Raw genomic sequence first — 23,252 nt, 5'->3', positions numbered from 1 at the left:
AACCCGGATCAGTGGTATCAGAGCGGTCTGCTTTTTCTCTGTTTTTCTTTGCATGTCCCCAACGAGGTCGGGATATAAGGAGTTAGGGCTTGAACTGGTCGAACCTTTGCAAAACCAGCCTCGCAAATCCCGACGGCCTGCCATGGCGGATGAGAAGAAAGACGAGGGGGCAGGAGATCCTATCAAAATCTTGCTCGAAGAAGCGCTCGAGCGGCAAAGGAACGCGATGATGGATAGCTTTGCGCAGATCCTTCAGCGGCTACCCAGAGGCGACGCATCGGCTTCCAGCAGCAACTCTAGAAATGCCACGCCCTTCAAGGTACAAGTTAATTTTGAAATCCCCATCTTCGAGGGTCCAATAGACGCAGATGCCGTAGATAAATGGTTAAATCTGCTAGATGGGTACTTTTCTGTTCATGAATTTTCAAGTCGGGAAAAGATTGTTTTCGCCCTTCTCAAAGCAGCCCCCCACGTCAAGGACTGGTGGGAAACCTACTACGAGTAGAAGGATGAAAATACAGGCTCACTATTTTCAGCCGCACCCACTTGGAATGACTTCCGGGATGCCATCAAGGAGCAGTACTACCCTGTCGGAAGCTATGAGGACAAATACATCAAATGGACCACACTGCGGCAGGGACGAGACCAAGATGTGCCGGAGTTCACAAACATTTTTCATACCCTTCGCACACAGTTGGGTATCAAAGATACTGAGCTGCATCTGGTACTCAAATACCGTGGCTGCCTACACAAGTACATCCAGGAAGAGATGGTGTTCTTGAACATCTCCTCACTCGTCACAGCATACCGATACGCTGTCAAAATCGAGCAAAAGTTCAAACAGAAGAAGCGAGACTTTGGATCTGCAAATCCGAAGCCCAAAGGACAAAGCCAAGGCGGGGTGACCCAAGACAACCCGTCGAAGCCGCAAGAAAAGAACAACACCATGAAGCCGAAGAAGGACACAGGAAAGTGGTGTGAGTTCCACAAAAGTCCCACTCATAACACAAGTGAGTGTCGGACCAAGCAGTCGCTGGTGGCTGAGTTGAAGGCTTCCGAATCAGATGCATGTTCCGATCCTGAGCCAGAACCCGACAAGGGGAATGGCAAAGGGAAGCAGATCATTGATGCGGATCCCAGTGCCACTGTGGCCACTGCCAAGATCCAGACAGATGAGCCCGAAAATCCAGAGGAAGGGGAGCGTCTTTTCCACTCACAAATGTGGGTGAAGGGTTCACCGCTGCGATTCATTGTCGACAATGGTAGCCAAAAGAACCTAGTTTCAGTAGAGGTCGTGAAGCGGTTGGGCCTACCGACTACACCACACCCACAGTCGTATAGTATCGGGTGGCTTCATGAAGGACGAGATCTCAAAGTTCGCCAGCAGTGTCGCCTTCCCTACAACATCAAGCCCTTCACAGATGAGGTATTGTGTGATGTTACACCTCTGGATGTTTGTTATGTATTATTAGGCCAGCCATACTTGTGGAGGCAACATGCTGTGTATGAGTCAAGGCCTCGTGCTGTCATTATTTCTTTGAATAATTCATTATACAGGATACCAGAGGTAGCCCCACCTACTGCCACATCCTTGATCACTACCAAGAAAGGCAGCAAGCTCATATCACAGACCAGGAAATTCATTTGTCTGGTTCACTCCCAAAATAAGGGGAAGATCGTTGCTACATCCATGACCCCTGCAAAGGGTTCCTACACGCAGCAGCAGCAACAAAGGGATACGGTCATGACAGAACACAGGAACAACTTCTCCTCACCCACAGGGGTACCACATAAGCTTCAGGTGGGCAACAAAGTCTGGTTGCATCGACAGAAAGAACGCCTTACCAGAACCCATCAGAAGCTCAGACCACTCCAACATGGTCCTTATAGCAGTACCAAGGCTATGGGGAACAATGCTTTGGAGCACATCATTCCTCCATTCCTTCGCCTGCACCAAATGTTCAATGTGGACCATCGTCGACCATGCTTCCCACCATCACTTGACACATCAGAGATTGCAGGACAAGTTCAGCAGATGGAGGAACTCAACGCAATGGGGACCATTGCTTCCTAAGTGGGGAGGAATGATCCAGGTGGATGCTGGTGGCCACCCACCAACCCATTTGGACCCCCACAACTGTCTCTTTCAGTCTTTTCAGTTTCCTTAATTGTAGCACAGTTTACTATTTTTAGTAGTTTTTCGGGTCCTGAACTTCCGGAGCCTTTTTGAGGCCCTAAACGACGTTTTTTTGGAATTCTGGGGCGACCGAGCCCTAGTGTTGCCTCCCAAAGTGGTAGTACTCGGATAGATCTTTCTAACGAGCTATCGTACGCGTCAAACGGAGATCGTATGCCAAAGTTACGACCCCGGGAAATTGATGTACCAATTTACCCAAACGGGGCCCACAATTTGGCGTTTCATCTTCTAGGGTTAGGTTTCGGTATGTGAAGGGTTTTCCATTGTTTCTCAACAATAAATAGGCCTTCGAGCCTCATTGTAATACAGTTCGGAACAGTTCAGAGGCATGTAGCCGCCACATCTCTTCTCAGAGATAAGCTACCATCGCCCTAGCTGGTTTCTTTCCATTTCTGTTTGTAAACATATTTCAGTATTTTACAGTAATGAAATGAAGTATTATTTCCGCTACATCTCTATATTTATGGTTATCGCATCTCTGTATTTATGGTTATCTCTGTAATCTATTTCGTTCCTGCTTAAACCCGGATCAGTGGTATCAGAGCGGTCTGCTTTTTCTCTGTTTTTCTTTGCATGTCCCCAACGAGGTCGGGATATAAGGAGTTAGGGCTTGAACTGGTCGAACCTTTGTAAGACCAGCCTCGCAAATCCCCACGGCCTCCCATGGCGGATGAGAAGAAAGACGAGGGGGCAGGAGATCCTATCAAAATCTTGCTCGAAGAAGCGCTCGAGCGGCAAAGGAACGCGATGATGGATAGCTTTGCGTAGATCCTTCAACGGCTACCCAGAGGCGACGCATCGGCTTCCAGCAGCAACTCTGGAAATGCCACGCCTTTCAAGGTACAAGTTAATTTTGAAATCCCCATCTTCGAGGGTCAAATAGACGCAGATGCCGTAGATAAATGGTTAAATCTGCTAGATGGGTACTTTTCTGTTCATGAATTTTCAAGTCGGGAAAAGATTGTTTTCGCCCTTCTCAAAGCAGCCCCCCACGTCAAGGACTGGTGGGAAACCTACTGCGAGCAGAAGGATGAAAGTACAGGCTCACTATTTTCAGCCGCACCCACTTGGAATGACTTCCGGGATGCCATCAAGGAGCAGTACTACCCTGTCGGAAGCTATGAGGACAAATACATCAAATGGACCACACTGCGGCAGGGACGAGACCAAGATGTGCCGGAGTTCACAAACATTTTTCATACCCTTCGCACACAGTTGGGTATCAAAGATACTGAGCTGCATCTGGTACTCAAATACCGTGGCTGCCTACACAGGTACATCCAGGAAGAGATGGTGTTCTTGAACATCTCCTCACTCGTCACAGCATACCGATACGCTGTCAAAATCGAGCAAAAGTTCAAACAGAAGAAGCGATACTTTGGATCTGCAAATCCGAAGCCCAAAGGACAAAGCCAAGGCGGGGTGACCCAAGACAACCCGTCAAGCCGCAAGAAAAGAACAACACCATGAAGCCGAAGAAGGACACAGGAAAGTGGTGTGAGTTCCACAAAAGTCCCACTCATAACACAAGTGAGTGTCGGACCAAGCAGTCGTTGGTGGCTGAGTTGAAGGCTTCCGAATCAGATGCATGTTCCGATCCTGAGCCAGAACCCGACAAGGGGAATGGCAAAGGGAAGCAGATCATTGATGCGGATCCCAGTGCCACTGTGGCCACTGCCAAGATCCAGACAGATGAGCCCGAAAATCCAGAGGAAGGGGAGCGTCTTTTCCACTCACAAATGTGGGTGAAGGGTTCACCGCTGCGATTCATTGTCGACAGTGGTAGCCAAAAGAACCTGGTTTCAGTAGAGGTCGTGAAGCGGTTGGGCCTACCGACTACACCACACCCACAGCCGTACAGTATCGGGTGGCTTCATGAAGGACGAGATCTCAAAGTTCGCCAGCAGTGCCGCCTTCCCTACAGCATCAAGCCCTTCACAGATGAGGTATTGTGTGATGTTACACCTCTGGATGTTTGTGATGTATTATTAGGCCAGCCATACTTGTGGAGGCGACATGCTGTGTATGAGTCAAGGCCTCGTGCTGTCATTATTTCTTTGAATAATTCATTATACAGGATACCAGAGGTAGCCCCACCTACTGCCACATCCTTGATCACTACCAAGAAAGGCAGCAAGCTCATATCACAGACCAGGAAATTCATTTGTCTGGTTCACTCCCAAAATAAGGGGAAGATCGTTGCTACATCCATGACCCCTGCAAAGGGTTCCTACACGCAGCAGCAGCAACAAAGGGATACGGTCATGACAGAACACAGGAACAACTTCTCCTCACCCACAGGGGTACCACATAAGTTTCAGGTGGGCAACAAAGTCTGGTTGCATCGACAGAAAGAACGCCTTACCAGAACCGATCAGAAGCTCAGACCACTCTAACATGGTCCTTACAGCAGTACCAAGGCTATGGGGAACAATGCTTTGGAGCACATCATTCCTCCATTCCTTCGCCTGCACCAAATGTTCAATGTGGACCATCGTCGACCATGCTTCCCACCATCATTGGACACATCAGAGATTGCAGGACAAGTTCAGCAGATGGAGGAACTCAACGCAATGGGGACCATTGCTTCCTAAGGGGGGAGGAATGATCCAGGTGGATGTTGGTGGCCACCCACCAACCCATTTGGACCCCCACAACTGTCTCTTTCAGTCTTTTCAGTTTCCTTAATGGTAGCACAGTTTACTATTTTTAGTAGTTTTTCGGGTCCTGAACTTCCGGAGCCGTTTTGAGGCCCTAAACGACGTTTTTTTGGAATTCTGGGGCAACCGAGCCCTAGTGTTGCCTCCCAAAGTGGTAGTACTCGGATAGATCTTTCTAACGAGCTATCGTACGCGTCAAACGGAGATCGTATGCCAAAGTTACGACCCCGGGAAATTGATGTACCAATTTACCCAAACGGGGCCCACAATTTGGCGTTTCATCTTCTAGGGTTAGGTTTCGGTATGTGAAGGGTTTTCCATTGTTTCTCAACAATAAATAGGCCTTCGAGCTTCATTGTAATACAGTTCGGAACAGTTCAGAGGCATGTAGCCGCCACATCTCTTCTCAGAGATAAGCTACCATCGCCCTAGCTGGTTTCTTTCCATTTCTGTTTGTAAACATATTTCAGTATTTTACAGTAATGAAATGAAGTATTATTTCCGCTACATCTCTGTATTTATGGTTATCGCATCTCTGTATTTATGGTTATCTCTGTAATCTATTGCGTTCCTGCTTAAATCCGGATCATTCACACTACTAAATAATCTCACTGTATCAATTATAATTATAATATTTTCAAGCCCAAACCAATAAATTGAACTATAGAATTAAGATAGCCAATAATATACTTTGAATGGTAAATCTCCAACTAAATTATGGAATTAAGATACCCAATAATATACAATGGATGGTAAATCTCCAACATTGGTTGCAATCTACATGGTCAAATCACAAAGTACACTTTTTCTCTTTCAAACATATTTTTTGACACATGGAAAAAATCTATTGTAATTTAGTTATTAAATCAACATCAATAAAGATAGCTATCTCCAACTAAATTATGGAATTAAGATACCCAATAATATATGATGGATGGTAAATCTCCAACATTGGTTGCAAGCTACATGGTCAAACCACAAAGTACACTTTTTCTCTTTCAAACATCTTTTTTGACACATGGAAAAAATCTATTATAATTTAGTTATTAAATCAACATCAATAAAGATAGCTATCTCGGTTGTTATCCGCTAACTGCTAATGTAGGCAAACGCATCACCCTTATTTAAGTAAAATCATGCCACTTGAAATTTAAAATTACTTAGGAGTAAGTTGAGAGTCTTTCCCTTTAGTCACATTCTTCTAAGTCTTGAGGCCTTTAATCTACTTCCTTATGAGAAAGATGAGCTCTTAGTCAACATAAGTGACATACAAAAAATAGATTAGATTAAAATAAATATATTACTATAGTAAATGTAAATATATAATTAATTAGTGGTATAATTTATTTATTTTATGTTTTTGGTTTATTTATTTAGAATTTAGGGATATAATTATCTATTAAATTATATATTTTTTTAGTTTAAATTACATTTTTTAATGTATAAACTAATTTAGTGTGCTAAGAAAATCTCAAGATACTTTGATTGTGTAGACTACATTATTCAAATATACAATTCCAATCAATCTCTTCTAGATTTTGAGTAAAATTAAACCAAAAATATACTTGAAAAAACTAAAATATAAAACAATTACACCACTTAATTAATTTATAAAATTTTGTCCTTTGTATACATCTTATATTCCATTGAAGCTTTCATTATTTTATTATTATGTTGGTGAAATTACATTTTTGAGACCTAATTGTCACCAACCCCTAACATGGTACAACAATAATTATCAAATGATTACAAAATTTTAGAAGTCATTATAAAAACCACTTAAAACTATAAGAATTGCTAAAAGTAAATACTTCGTGAATCATTCCTTTGAAAAATTGTTAAAAGTAAAGACTTTGTGAATCATGCCTATGAATAATTTTTCTTCACATAATTTGCATTATATTAGGCTTCATTGCATCATCAACAAGTATATAAATCATAATTACATTTATTTAGGGTCTTTTGCACGTTTACCTTTACATGTCCATGTAGGGATGAATACAATAGTTAATTTTAACTGCAATATCAACAGGGATTAGAAAAAGAGATTTTACAATGATAGTGCTTGTTGTGAATGGTAAGGGTTTGTGGAGACATGCTCTAACCTAGGTCTCTACGTGGCTACTACATACCCAAGGGTTTGTCTCATGTATTGATATCAAAGTTGTGGTCCTAGTTGTAGATGGTATGGGTTTCGCATGTTCTAGGTTGGGTGTCTTTTTGTGGCGCAACTTGTTTGAAGGTTCGTCTCACATATGGATGTCAATTATTATGGCAGAAAACTCAAGACTTATGCAATTTGCATTGTTTTTTTGGATGCTCTATTAAAAAAATATTTTTGGACCCAACTTTATGGATAAACCTAGTTAACTTGGATTTAAATGGTTGCATGACTTTTGATGACCTAGTATGTGGGGATAGATTAATGTGCAATTTCCCTCATACTCATCATTTTCTTGAATGATATGGAAATTAGAGTTTTCAATAAGCTAATCTTCTATTATTTTATATTTAATATAGCTTTTATAATATATCTTCTAAACACTTTGTAGAAAATATATCAACCGGTGACCCTTTCCTAGAAAGTGCCTTAACCTAACCTCTATTCAATATCAATCTAAAACCCCAAGACTTTTCCTAATAAAACTTTATTACTTATTAATAAAATTTAAAAAATAAACTTCTATTTGAAAAAATAACTATTAGAAAAACAATCTTAATCATTAAATATGTTTCAGGATTTTAATTGAGGATAATTCCAAAACAGTCAATGTAACACCTGCATACCGTGAGGTTCAAACCCACAACATGGGATGTCTATTTTGTGTTAAAAAATCAACAATAGTCAACAACACACGACTTCCGTGGGGTTTGAATCCACGGCCTGTAATGCTTGTTTTATGTTTTTACCAAACAAGAGCTTGATATTCGACAACACCTGCCAAGCATGGGTTCGAACCCACAATCTAGGATGTTTTCTTTGTGCTAAACATGGAGATGTTTTGATTTTTTCCAAAACAAGAGCTTGAGAATAAGAAATTCACACTGTTCAAAAAAAACATGACCTTGATAATAGGAAATCTAGATTGTTCGAATAAAAGAGAAGAAATATTTCATACGCCCACCATGGGGCTCGAACCCAAGGCCATAAGGTCTACTAACTATGGTAGACGAGCTTCTACTCGAGCCTTTCCTCATAAATTATATTCCAAAATTAATTATTTTCAATGAACTTAATTTAATTTCAAATCACTTAGTCAGACACACGTAGTTTCTTGTTAAGAATTCCATGTTGTGGACCTATGCTTGAATTCTAGCACCAGCCACTCTTAATTTGTTTTCTTGGTTTTGAGTGGACACATTGTGTGTATTTCTTTTCAAAATATTGTCAAAGTTTTACTAATGCACGTCTATGTTGTAAAAAAATGTGATGGAAATAGTTACGGAGAGAAAACGGTGAACACGAAAAGCTTTCTAATTTCATTACCAAAGGTTGCAATTTATACACTAGTTGAGTTGAGTCGTAGATTGAATAGTAACTCCTCCAATTACCCTCTCAGCTATTAATTTTCTCTTACCTAAAACACCAACATATATTTCTTCACTGGAATGTGAACATTCATCGAAGATGTCGTGATGAATGTTATGAAACCAACCCTTAATCATGAACTACATGTTAACTTGCTTGTTGGTCTAAGTCGCAGCTAGGCTTACAACATAATTTGGATTTTCTAAAACACACAACATACTACTACAAATTCAAATTTAGCCTTTCCAAGAGACTTGGTGAATATGTCAACCACATTTTCATTTGTATTACAATATGATAAGTCAATTTATTTTTATTGCACTTTTTCTCTTAAAAAATTATGTTGTGTATCTATATGCTTTTTCCTTGCATGATATGTAGGATTTCTTTCCAATTTGATAGTGCTTTGATTGTCACATATGATTATTGTGTGTGCTTGTTATGTTTCTCCAACATCTTCAACTATCCTTTTAAGCCATATTTATTCATAGGTAGCACTACATAATTGATCCAAGTGGATATTGGTGGTCACTTGCCTATTCCACTTGGACCCCTGTCGTCATTTCTTTTAAGTTTCCCTAATTGCAGCACAAATTAATATTATTGGCACATTTTCGGGTCCTAAATTTCAAGAGCCATTTTGAGGGACTAAAAGATATTTTTAGGTAAAACAAAGAGACTTGAAAATTACCAAATTGGTAAACCAATTTGTTTTTGACCTCTTCTTTGAGATCTTCGAAACAAGTTATTATGATAGTCAAATGGAGATCGTATGCCAAGGTTACGACACCAGGAAGTTAACGTTCGAACTTACCCCAACGAGGCTCACAAGCTTTTGGTGCTTCATCTCCTAGGTTTATATTTTTTGATGTTTAAGGTTTCTCATTGTTTCTCAATGATAAAAAGGCCATCGAGACTCATTGTAACACAGTTAAGAGGCATGTAGCCAGCACATCTATTCTTAGAGATGAGCTATTATTGCTCGAGCTAGTTTATTTCCATTCTGTATATAAGTATATTTCAGTTCTTTAATATTAATGAAATGAAGTTTTATTTCTACTGCATCTTAGTGTTTATGTTTGTATATGTATTCTATTGTGTTCCTGTATAAGTCTAGATCAGTGGTATCTGAGATGTATGTTCTTTTTTTTTTTTCTTTACATGTCCCCAACGAGGACATGTTATAAGGAGTCAGGGCTTGAACTGTTTGAACATTTGCAAGACTAGCCTCACAAACCTTGACAACCTCCCATGGTGGAAGAAAATAAAGACGAGGGAGTAGGATATCCTTTCAAAATATCGATCGACGAAGCCCTTGATCGATAGAGGAACGTGATGATGGATAACTTTGCCTAGATCCTTCGATGAATACCCACAGACGACACATCTTCATCCAACAGCCACTCTGGAGGTGCCACTCCATTTAAGGTACAAGTCAACTTTGACATTCCCATATTTGAAGGCCAGATAGATGTAAACATCGTAGATAGATGGTTAAATACGTTGGAAGGATACTCTTCGGTTCATGAATTTTCCAATTGGGAAAAAATTACTTTTTCACTCCTCAATGCCACCCCCCTTGTCAAGGGCTAGTTCAAAACCTATTGTAAATAGAAGGATGAGAGGGAATCTTCATTCCTTTTAGTCGCACCCACTTGGAATTCTTTCCAAGATGCCATCACGGAACACTATTACATTGTCAGGAGATATGAAGATAAATACATAAAGTGGACCACGTTGTGGTAGGGAAGGGACCAAGATGTGCTAGAGTTCACAAATATTTTTCATACCCTCCGCACGAAGTTGGGTATCAAATATTTTGAGCAATGTTTAGTACTCAAGTACCGCAATTGTCTACACAAGTACATGCAGAATGAGATGGAGATCTTATACATCTCCTCGCTTAGAATCGCCTATCGATATGTTGTTAAGATCGAGAAAAATTTTAAAAATAATAAGCGAGACTTTGGATCTGCAAATTCGAAACAAGGGAAAGGCACCCCAAAACCACAAAACAAAGGAAAAATCCAAGGCGGGGTAATCCTGGACAACCTGTCGAAGCCGAAAGAGAAGAACAATACCACAAAGACAAAAATGGACACGGGGAAATGGTCTTAGTTCCATAAGAGCCCCACTCACAACATAAGCGAGTGTAGAGCTAAGTAGCCACTCGTGATCAAGGTGAAATCTTCCAAATCAGACGCATGTTCTAACTCTGAGTCAGAACTAGACAAGGGGAACGATAAAGGGAAGGAAATTATTGATGGGGAGCCTAGTTCCACTCTTTCCGCCACCAACCTCCAGAAGATTAACCCAAAGATCCAGAGGAGGTGGAGAAACTCTTCAACTCACAAATGTGGGTGAAGGGTTCTCCGTTGCAGTTCATTTTCGATAGTGGAAGCCAAAAGAAAATCATTTCAATAGAATTCGTGAGGCAGTTGGGCCTACCTACTACACCACACCCATAGTCATAGACCATCAGTTAGTTTCACCAACGGCAAGATCTTTGCATTAGCCACCAGCAATGCCTTCCCTACAACATCAATCCCTTTGCAGATGAGGTGTGGTGTGATGTTGCTCTTGTTGAAGTTTGTGATGTATTATTAGGCCAACCATACTTGTGAAAGCATAATGTTGTGTATGAGTATATGCCTCACACTTTTATTATTTCTCTGGGAAATAAGTTATAGAGGATACTCGAGGTAGCACCGCCTACCACTATCTCTTTGATCTCTGCAAAGCAATACAATAACATCATTTCACAGAATGGTAAATTTGTCTTCAATATGATTCACACTCATGATAAGAAGAAAGTTGTGGCCACATCCGCAGTCTCCAGATAGGGCTCCTTCACGTGACAATACCTGATGGATAAGGGCGTGGAGGAATACAGGGATATCTTCACCTCACCCACATGGCTACCCCTACACTAACAGATCAAGAACTCCATTGATATGACCCTTGGCACACCACCACCAAATGGGCCAATCTATCGATGCTCTATTCTCGAGAATGACGAAATCAAGAGACAGATTCATGAGTTTTTGCAAAAAGGGCACAATAGGACAAGTTAATCACCCTATAGGAGCTCGATCGTGTTGGTACAAAAGAAGGACGTGACTTGGAGACTCTTTATTGATTATCGGGCACTGAATAGGATCATTATACAGAATAGGTATCCTATCCTACAGATTAATGACCTTCTGGATCAGCGCTTAAGGGGGTCAAATATTTCAGTAAGATTGAATTGAAGTTTGATTATCACTAGGTACTGATCGAATCCTCTAATGTGTTGAAGATTTCCTTCAAATCGAAGGAGGGCCTTTTCGAATGGCTAATAATTCCCTTTGGGTTGACGAATTCCTTTGCAACCTTGATGAGCCTAATGGGCAACATCTTACGGCCCTTCACCAACTCATTTGTGCTAGTGTATTTGGAGGTGGGAAGAGAACCTCCACCATATTCAACAGATCCTTCAAACCATGCAACGACACAAATTGTGTGCTAATGTAGAGAAATGCGCTTTTGCTATGACGAGGGTTCAATATCTGGGGTATATCATAAATGGGGAGGGTGTGCATGTGGACCCAACCAAGATACAAGTTATTTGGGATTGACGAGTCCCAACCACTCTAATAGAGCTTTGCAAATTTTTGGGTCTTGTCAATTTCTATTGCAGGTTCGTGTTGGGGTTTTCTCATATCACTTGGCCTTTGAGCTAAATCACCAAGGGTGGAGCGAATGAAAAATTGTTTTGGTTTGAATCTCAACAGAAGGTATTTTTCAAGTTGAAGCATCGTCTCTACTTTGCACTATTGCTCACATTACCAAACTTGCAGCAACCATTTGAGATTGAGACAGATGCCTTCGACTATGCTATTGGTGCAGTTCTTCCTCAGTAGGGGAACCCATTGGGGATCGGGTGAACAGTTGTAAAATAGTGTAAATGATAAATAATGGAAAAAGAAGAGTCATCGATAGATGAAACTCAAGAGTCACTCCCTCATGTATATAACTATGAGCAATGTAAATGAATAAACAAATTTCATTTGTTAAGTTACCTCGCGGCCTCACATGGTATGAGAGCCAGCACCATTTTTTGGCTGAACTCACGACCTGTTCCCTTCTATCGAGCCTGCCAAAACAAATACAAAGATTAAAACACCGAGACGGCTCCAACCGACTACCTGCTCCTTTCCTATTGTGAAAACAAGGGATTTTATATCTCGGAATATAAATGCCAACCATGGAACTCGAACCCACGGTTAAAAGCCTTGCACCGTGCTCAGTGAAGTTGGAACTGGACATGTTTTTTACTATCAGCATGGATAGAGATTGTAAATTGATTACTCAAAAATTGAAGTGTAAAATATCTTTTAATCGAAAATTGAAGAGTTATATGGGATTGTAAAATATCTTTTCATAATTAACTAATCCAAATTTGAATAAAATGTTTTAACGCTTATATGGGATTGTAAAAACTCTTTTGATAATTGATTCATCGAAATTTGAATAGAATGTTTCAACGTTTATATGGGATTGTAAAATATCTTTTGATAATTCATTCATCGAAAATTGAATTGTAAAATATCTTTTAATAACTGATTAATGGAAGATTGAATCGATTGTTTTAACGGTTATATGGGATTGTAAAATATCTTTTTTATAATTAATTAATCGAAATTTGAATAGAATGTTTTAACGTTTATATGGGATTGTAAAATATCTTTTGGTAATTCATGAATTTAAATTTGAATATAATGTTTTAACGTTTATATGGGATTGTAAAATATTTTTGATAATTCATTAATCAAAATTTGAATCGATTGTTTTAACGTTTATATGGGATTGTAAATCATTGAATAATCGAAATTTGAATCGATTCTTTTAACATTACTATGGGATCGTAAAATGTCTTTTGATTAATCGAAATCTGAATCAATTGCTTTAATTTAATGTTAATACAGTGCTTGTAATTTAGTGCTGAGAATTCCACGTTGTAGGTGTGACAGGAAATCTTGCACAATTTGAAACAGTAAATTTTGTAATTTTTAATTAATTTTGTAACTTGGACCTTTTTCCATTCCACCATTGCCGTCAAAATAAATCTTTACTTGAGTAATTTTGTAACTTGGACCTTTCTCCATTCCACCAATTGTCGTCAACACAAATCCGTCTCCATCTCCTTTGGTGTGGACGTTTGTATATGCAGTTAAAAAGAGCGGTTCCCTCCACGCCCCTTTCAAATCTTTGTAACCCAATTGCCGTCTCCACTATCGTTGACGTGGACGTTTGTATATACCGTTAAAAGAGCGGTCCCATCTCCGCGCACATTTCAAATTTTTGCGTTCCAGTGGACCGCCAACTCCTTTCATCATCATCATTGACAATAATGTCGAAGCACCTGCCAACTCCTTTGATAGAAGGAAATTCATTTGGATTACCAATTCATTTTATCATCATGATTATACAATTAACGGAAACGAAATTAAGATTCAAGAAACTTCACTCTAAGTGAAGGGAAGAAATTTATATTTTGATTTTAACTATTAAAGTATAAAAATATGTACAAAATTCATTAATGCACATAATGATGCCTAACCTAATAAGTACCTCAAACATTTTACCAAGAAAAAGTTAACATGAGAAGGACATGCACACCATTTCGTTTGTTGAATGCTCCTTATTGTTAATCCATTACTGTTTATTAGTTGCCTAACCCAACAAGGGCATCAAATAAGGCTTACATTAGAGATCCCTAGCCTAAGGGATTGGCTCAAGCACTTAAACTAACTCACTAAGTTATATTATAGTGCATGGCACTTGAACTAACCCACTAAGATAGATTGTAAGATAGATTGTAATGCATGTTATTTTATCCAGGGTTACCGAAGTTTTCCAAGTTTAAAACCATAAATTCTATAATTTTTAGTTGAGGTAATAGTTTTCAAGTAAATCCAATTGAGTTTATAACACTTACTGTCGTAAATCCAAATACCATGTTATCCTGTTTTGACGATAACCAGTTTTCCAATCTACATATTGTAATTTTTAATTGAGTTAATGTTTTTTCAAGTAAATCCAATTATGTTGATAACACATATGGCCCTTCAAATTTTATCTTGTGGATGCCAAACACGATTTTTTTTACCATAACCAGTTTTCCAATCTACGTATCGTATTATCCTGAAAAGAAAAAAAAATGCCCAAAGGAAGAACAAACTGGCGTATGTTGTCGGACCAACGATTTCGACCCTTTTCGGTTCGCCTTCTGGTAACTCCATTCCTCCAAGCCGCGTCAACACAACTGCCATTTCCATTAAAAAGAGCGATTCCCTCGGCGCCCATTTTAACTCTCAGAAACCCAATTGCAGTCTCCACCTCCATTGACGTGGACGTTTGTATGTAACCTTAAAAAGAGCGGTCCCGTCCGTGCCCATTTCAAATTTTTTGTCTAACAATGGAGCGCCAACTACATTCTTCATCATGATTAACACTATGAAAGTTTATTGATACACTTAACGTGAATATTAAAGAAAACACTAAATCATTTAACTAGCATTTGCACCAGATATTGCAAAGGAAACGCTGTAAGGCATAAAGTGTGGAAGAATAGCAACATGTGAATGGACATTGTTGAAAGCCAAAGTGGATGATAATCAATTATAGTTGCAATTATTAGTTGTGTATTCTAAATATGGTTTTTTTGTAAATAATAGTAGTTTCATGCAGAGGTTATCCATTATCTATGGAGTTGTTGTTGTTTATGTGAACATGTTTCCGTATTTTTTTTAAGGGACAAAAGATTGTATAAGATATGATATTTTTCTTCGGGGATGTAATTTTTCCATACTCGACCTAGTCATGGCATTGTTTTTTGGTATATGGGGGAATTGACGATTAATCATAATTTGATATTCAGTGATGATTTTTTAAGATTCTATAAAGAAATACTAGTAGATTGTAATGGAAGAGGTGAAAAAAGTGACATGACATTGTGAACAACATCATGGTTGTCATTCCATATTTGAAAATGCATCAAAACTTGTTGGAGTCAAAGAAGTAAAATTTTTATGCAATTTTGTTTCTGTACGACGTGTCTTTTTTATCATATTTTATGTTTTTTTAACTGAATAATTGAAATATAATTTGACTTCAATTACAAAATTTCAAACCCAATAATTAAAATATAATTAGACTTCAATTACACTCAAGGAAACACTACGTTAGGACTCAATCTACACAAATTAGCTACCTCCATTGTGTAAATTTGAATTCTACTCAAATGAGGTAGGATCAAAACTCAGATATGTAATAAAGCATCGAAAATCATAATCAACGAAACAACACGCAAAACCCAAAAACATATAATCTAATCTATAATCACTAAAGTATTGTGGTAGGTGGCTTAATTGCTACACAACTAAATATTCTTCTTGAAAACTTAGTATAAAGACCTAGTAATGTGTTGTGTGAACTTTTCTGGTAATTGGCCATCAAACATTCCGTGAACATTGAAAACAAACATAGGTAAATAATAAAAATAGGTTGCAAAATCCCTATTTCCAAAGTGTTTGTATTTGTGTTGCATTTTCTTTGGCTTTTAGGCCTTAAATATATGGGAGAGGATGCAGTCTTCTCAAAGGTGGAATAATTAGAGGAAATCAATTGTTCCATTATTATGAAGATAAGCTTCATGAACTCTTAGGCTATATACGAGAAGCATCTAGAGAAACTTCTTGATGAGAAGCACCAAAACGAAACTTGTTGATCCTCAGTCAAGAGAAATTATCCTTGATTTCTCCCTAAGAAAACATCAAAACCGCCGAGACAACAGATTACAATGATTTTCCTTTTAAATGAATCAAAACTCTCTAGATAGAGGCATATGTATCACTTCCCTCCATGCTTAACATCATACACCTGAAAGAAATTGGACTAATATACACCACATTTTACTGGAAAAGCTACATAGAAAGAACTGTACAAACTTCAAGTTTTTACTGCAATGGCACTGAACCCATATAATTGGAACAATATTCTTTCTTGAGATTGTTAGCTTCTTTTGATTGTGATTTTGTTTTTCATTTGCTATATGTGATTCATTTCTTTAACCTGCAATTTAACCCACACTAATTCTATTGTGTATAGAGTTACACAAATGCTGGCAAAACATAGTATTGAGGCATTTCTCATCCATGATTTGCACTTCATCCCCTGTTTGAACCATGAATCAGAGTCAATGGAAGTTAGGGCTAATTATCCAACATTCGCTGCGTTCAGTAGAGAAATTGGAGATAGGTAACTTATCTAAAAGTCATAGGTGAATCCACACTAGTTGCTGTCGTACAAGGAAGATAGTGAAAGGGAAAATAACAGTTCAACATATCATAACAAATTTCTCACCCATGCTCCCTCTTTATTTGAAACTTGATAATAGATTCCATGCTTCTGAGCTAGCATCATAACTCTGCTAGGTGCTTCTCTTTCCCCATAATTTCTTCTTGCCCCTTTCTGCAGCAGAATTTGCACTCCCCTGCCTCTACAAAATTATCTTAGTGTGACGCAATCAATCTTTGAAGTATTTTTTCCATATATGAAGTCTCTGTTTCAGCTTCTCAAGTTCTACATCAGGATCAAGATTTTCTGGACCCTTCCCTGACTTCACCTCCACAAAAAAAATTGCATCATAATTCAAAAACTTGTGTCTTATATTTAAACTTCTTTACCAGCTGACCAATAGCAGCATGTTCTACATCATGTTCCAAAGTAAGATCAAACTTTGAACCCTGAAGATGACTCTGGGGTGAGTGATGAGGATCAGGAGTCTTTGCTTCAGCTGAAGTATCTTCATCCCAATCAAAGTCATCATTATGTGGTGGAATATGTCTTCTAACATGTTCTTGAGACACGCTAGGGTAAATGTCTAAATCACCGTATTTTTCCTTTGCCTGTTGGATAACCATTCTATCAACTGCCAAGCTTTTTTTCAGTGAAGCAAGGCTTTGCTGTAATGAAGTCATATTATTCTGCCACATTTTCTCAACGGAGGCTAGTTTGACATCATATGTTGATCACCGAGTTTCGTATTGATGTATTTTTTGGCATAAGATAGCAGTTTCATGTTCCTTTTCTTTCAAAAGTGTCTCTACATCCACTACATGACTTTCAAGATATGAAATGAAATAATGTTGACCCTTGAATATCTTCTTATCTTCCAAATCATTCTCAGAGGACTACTATAAGAAATCATATATAAAAACAGATAAGCAAAGATCAAAACCGTGAGTTTTCTATTAAATTGTATACCTTACTCGGAGCTTGAAATCCAGGTATATCGAACTTTCGTAGTAACCAAACAAAGGCAGATCGTACCTTTACTTCTAATGCCTATAAATTTTGACTTAGTTTTGGTAGATATAGTACCCTTTCCATTCCTTTAACTTTGGCATCGATTTTTGTTTCATTCTTACGTAAATCTCCAAAGTATCTCTCTGCAAAGATATTTACTGCAGAGATTCTTTCTGGTGACTGTTGTCTGATCACGATGTTCCTTCTAGCAAGCCAACCATGCATTTCTGCAACATATTTCTAGCCTCAAATGATGCAATTGTATACCCCTCCCTGAACAAAATTCATAAAATCCATCTCTTTAAAAAATGAGAATATCTTAGTAGATGGATATATCTCTATTTTACATGCCTGGATTACAATTGTTGATGTCAAAGTTGTAAGGTATTGTTGTCTGCCAATCATGAATATCACATCCTTTTGTATAGTGACAGCTTCCTTGTTTCTATGCTTCAACACCCCATATTCCTTCCTCACTCTTTTACCCTTCAGCACTGCACATATAAAGAAGTGTAGTATTAAAGCACAGAACTTGATCAAGCATCAACACATACATTCTTATCTTACAATGCAATATATGTGCTGCATGGAATTTATTCCTACTTCTTAAAGACAAACAGAGTATAAGTTTCTTTTTACCTACATAAAAGAAAGCATAAGATGGAGGGCATACATGATTGAACCAAAATTGTAGCTTTCTTTAGTTCCTTGAAATAACTGCGGACCTGATAACCTCTTAAACACTTTTGCACAGCAATAATTCCACGAAGTGTTTGAGACCGTATGTCTTCCAGCCTGCCAATCTGCACATAAAGATTATGTTTAAATTCTAAGTAAAGCATGAATGTCAAACATTCCATAGAAAAGTGGAAATGGTTTTCAAAAAGACATTAATATTGGTATATTCTATGCCGCAAAACAACAGATGAATAGTCCCTCAAACTTGTGCTTCGTCGAGGAGTGAGATAAGAATATATGGACACACTCAATCTTTTGGCTAATGGGGAAATATCTACATTATCATATGAGGAAATAAATAATATTTTCAAGAACTATTCTATATCTTCCAGCAAGAAGGGTAAGAGCCTAAGGAGTCCTAATCCTCAACTAGTCAAGCCTACCACACCAGCTATCTCCAGATCTAAGATGGGTACTATGGTGGAGGATATTAAGGTTGACGTTGTTCATTCCCTTACAATGCAAATGGACACATTTCAATGAAAGAGGAAAAGGGAGGAGCTAAAAAATCTTAGCCATTTTTTGCCCCATGTGTTGCAAGAAGCATGATAAAAATGATAAAAAATCCAATCAGAATTTAAAACTTATATCACAGGAATTAAAAGTTACAATCACAGGATTTGGCCGCATCACGTGATGAGTGAATTCATACATAATACAAAGACAAATTTCTATGTAAGTTTGTAGCTGTGTTGCATTTGCTTTAGCTTCTAGGCCTTAAAAATATGGGAGAGGATGCAGTCTTCTCAAAGGTAGAATAACTGTAGGAACTCAATTCTTCCATTATTATGAAGATATGCTTCATGAGCTCTTAGGCTGTACAAGAGAGCATCTAGAGAAAATTCTTGATAAGAAGCACCAAAACAAAACTTGTTGATCCTTAGTCAAGAGAAATTATCCTCGATTTCTCCCTAAGAAGACATCAAAATAGCCAGTATAATATCTCAGACAACAGATTACAATGATTTTTCCTTCAAACGAATCAAAACTCTCTGGATAGATGCATATGTATCACTTCCCTACATGTTTAACATCATACACCTAAAAGAAATTGGACTAATATACACCACATTTTACAGGAAAAAAATACATAGACAGAAATCTACAAGCTTCAAGTTTTTACTGCGATGGCACTAAACCCATACAATTGGAACAATCTTCTTTCTTGAGACTGTTAGCTTCTTTTGATTGTGATTTTCTTTGTCATTTGCTAGATGTGATTCATTTATTTAACTTGCAATTTAACCCACACTAATTCAACTGTGTATAGATTTACACAAATGCTGGCAGAACAATATAGTGAGGCATTTCTCATCCATGCTTTGTGCTTCATCCCTTTTTTGTACCCATCAATGACAGTTAATGGAAGTTAGCGCTGATTATCCAACATTATAACCTTTTTAGCTTCGTTCAGTAGAGATATTTGTTTTTTATTGGAGATAGGTAACTTGTCTCGAAGTCGTAGGTAAATCCACACTAGTTGCTACTGTACGAAGCACACAACAAAAGGGAAAATAACAGTACAACATATCATAACAAATTTCTCACCCATGCTCCCTCTTTATTTCAAAATTGATAATAGATTCCATGCTTCTAAGCCAGCATCATAACTCTGCTAGGTGCTTCTCTTTCCTCGCCATTTATTCTTTGCCCTTTCTGTAGTAGAATCTGCACTCCCCTACCTCTGTATAATAATTTATCTTAGTGTGAAGCAATTGATATTTGAAGTATTTTTTCCATATATCAAATCTTTGTTTCAACTTTTCAAGTTCTACGTCAGGATCAAGATTTGTCAGACCCTTCTTTGACTTCACCTCCACCAAAAAAATTGCATCATAATTGAAAACTTGTGTCTTACCTTTAAACTTCCTTACCACCTGACTAATAGCAGCATGTTCTACATCAAGCTCCGAACTAAGATCAAACTTTGAATCCTGAAGATGACTCTAGGGTGCGTGATGCGGATCAGGAGTCTTTGTTTCAGCTGAAGTAGCTTCATCCCAGTCAAATTAATCATCATTTGGTGGAATATGTCTTCTAAAATGTTCTTGAGACACACCAGGGTAAATATCTAAATTGCCATATTTTTCCTTTACTTGTTGGATAACCATTCTATCAACTGCCAAGATTTTTTGCAATGAAACAAGGCTTTTTTGTAATTGAAAAATTCCTCCTTTAAAGTAGTTTTTATGGGGGAAGGACAAAGGGAGGACTGGAAACAGAGTTTCAACTCTCTTTTGGGTAGTTAGAAAATCTTGCTGGCTTAGAAGCTAGTAACCCTAAAATGCCCTGTGAAAAGCCACTAAAAAGCAGGCGGGTCTCGGTAGACCCACATTGTCAAACTTGGTGTGGTCAACAATTTCACTGCCCAACTCGAGCTGTATAATTGAGGTTCAGAGCTCATGCAGCCCCATAATTTTGAGTCAATCGATGGCGCAACTCAGGAAGGTGAATCATAGGTGGCATTCATTCTTATAATTTCATTGCAGGCCTATATTTTATTAGCTACATGCCCACCACCACCTGTTCAATTCGTTTCCAAGGGCTACCATCTCACAAAGATGTGGGAGGGTGAAACTACCTGCAAGGTTTCAAAGGGCGTTTTTTCCAAGTCTGAGGATGAACTCCTCCAAGAATTTGCATATGAAGTGAAGAAAGGGAGAAAGATGAAAGTTATGAGTGCTTGATCTCATTCCCTTAATCGTTTTTCCTGCCCAGGGGGAGATGGAGGGGTTGTTATCAGTAGTCGGGACTATAATTCTCGTATCATGGTGGACAAGGAATCGATGACAATGACTGTTGATGTCGGGGTAGAGTTGAGGGTACTCGTTGATACGCTTGCATCAAAGGGTCTTGCATTTCCTCAAACAACCGACTGGGATTTTATTTCCATGGCCGACATCGTTAGCACTGCAACCCACAGGAGCGAATTGTTAGGTAAGGGAAGTGGAATCCATGAATATCTGGTGGGCATGAGCTTCATTGTTCCTGCGCATACGGATGAAGGATATGTAAGACTCCTCCATTTTAAAAACAATGAAGAGGATCTGAAGGCCGCCAGAGTGTCTCTGGGAGTGCTGGGGGCCATCTCACAGTTGACATTTAAGGTGGAGAAAATCTTCAAGCAATCCGTTACTCTGGATCTGAAAGACAACTCGGATCTAGAAAAATCGTTCGTGATGTTCGTTGAAGCCCATGAATTTTGGTTTATAACTTCGTATCCTTCTCTGCGTCAAGACTTGTACATGATCTAGGACAGAGTGCCCATTGAGGTTGCAGGAAATGGGAAAGTTTCCAACCCCTCCTTTCAACCGTTGACAATGCAAATTGTGGCATAGACGAGGGAAAATGGTGAGAAATTGTTGTTGTTATAGATGTTTAATAGTTAGTATGACAATTTCTTTTCTATTATAAATATAGAAATAAAAAACCTTGTTCGTATTAAAATAACTCGACTATAAAATGCTAAAACATCTACATGATGCAGGGGATTTCTTCCGAGGCAGAAGGCTGCAAATCTGCCGATAGTTGGTAAATCGGACAGTTTGGTGCAAACGCGGCCCTCCTGCAGCAAAGAAGGCATTTCCCCTTGCACTCCTATGCAACAACAAAACACGCAGATGGCTATTCGCGCGGGCACAACGGCCCTCCTCATCCTCCTATCCCTCCTGCTGCAGGAAACCCAACCCTCCTCTCGCAACATTCGCCCCTGCACTCTTCAACAAACCCCGCTGGCTATTTGCGCGGGCATGACAGGCGCGATAACCAAAATTAAATTTACAACGTAATTAACTAATCTTAATTAGATGTTTTTTAATCAAATTGGACGGTTTTTTAATGTATTTTTAATAAAATTAGATGGCAGATCATCGTTTAATCGTCTAACAATGGATCTGACGATCAAGATTATAACAGAAAAGCAGGTAGGGAAGTTGATTTCAGAGGGAAACGTCTTACGGCGTAATTAAATTTAAAAATATCTTAGGCTTAAAGGATGATAAAATGTTTATAATAAATACTACATAAATTAAAATACTTATGATATCTTCATAAAAAAAAAAAAATAACTAATGACATATTTTGTATAAAGGAATTGTTTTTTGTGTGATTTGTTGAACTTTCTTGTGCAGGAATCGGGTGGAAAAAATTAAGATGAAATCTTGATTTGTGTTATTTAAACTAGTTTTTTTTACTGTATCATCGCCCTGAAAAACCCTTAAGACATTTCCATTGTCCAAAGGTTAACCATAAAACTTGTGATTTCAATAAATTTGTACTGAATTTAAAAAAAATTAAACTAGAAAAACTCATAACACTTCAATAATATTTACTTAAAACAATAAAAGAAATCACGTTACCTTGAAAGCACAATCGAAACAGAATAAGCATTCTATACCAAAGCATTTTCATCCAAAAACACAACCATGTTAAATGGACAAATACATAACCATGTTAAATGAACAAATATGTTTTCATCATATTTGCATTATATTGTTTCGTTACGATCATTCAAAACAAGGTGACATCATCATAAATTTTGATTACATATTAAATTTAAATAAATATTATAAATCGAATAATTTCAAATTTGGATTTGTTAAAATTAAAATTCAAAAATTGTTTATATACATTTATTAATTTATGATTGGTTATTTGATATTGAAAATAATAATTAAGATGTGAAATAACAAATTAATTTTGAGAGAAACTTCTCTATTAGGAGTGGTATCTTGTTGCTTATTATTTTTTATAAATGTAGAAAATGATTCCAAAAATG

General features: G+C 38.0%; 1 protein-coding gene across 1 annotated transcript; it reads left to right on the top strand.

Moving 5' to 3' along the window:
- The first annotated feature begins 21,243 nt into the window (after positions 1-21,243).
- LOC149256007 (L-gulonolactone oxidase 3-like) lies at positions 21,244-22,263 on the top strand. The gene is made up of 2 exons (XM_089455180.1): positions 21,244-21,716; positions 21,963-22,263. Exons 1-2 carry the CDS (start codon positions 21,244-21,246, stop codon positions 22,261-22,263), a joined length of 774 nt encoding a protein of 257 aa, XP_089311306.1.
- Positions 22,264-23,252: the final 989 nt, after the last annotated feature.

This window comes from Pinus tabuliformis, chromosome 7 (genome assembly GCF_031772625.1).
Source record: "Pinus tabuliformis cultivar Carrire ecotype Pingquan chromosome 7, CPIR1, whole genome shotgun sequence".
NCBI classification, from domain to species: domain Eukaryota; kingdom Viridiplantae; phylum Streptophyta; class Pinopsida; order Pinales; family Pinaceae; genus Pinus; species Pinus tabuliformis.
Note: the sequence above shows the minus strand (reverse complement) of the source record. Positions and strands in the feature narration are given on the sequence as shown.

Excerpts from the sequence above, each read along its gene's own strand:
- LOC149256007 (XM_089455180.1), top strand. The coding sequence starts at position 21,244 with ATGGTGGACAAGGAATCGATGACAATGACTGTTGATGTCGGGGTAGAG. Across the intron at positions 21,717-21,962 it reads CCTTCTCTGCGTCAAGACTT|GGGATTTCTTCCGAGGCAGA; the intron begins GTACATGATCTA and ends TACATGATGCAG.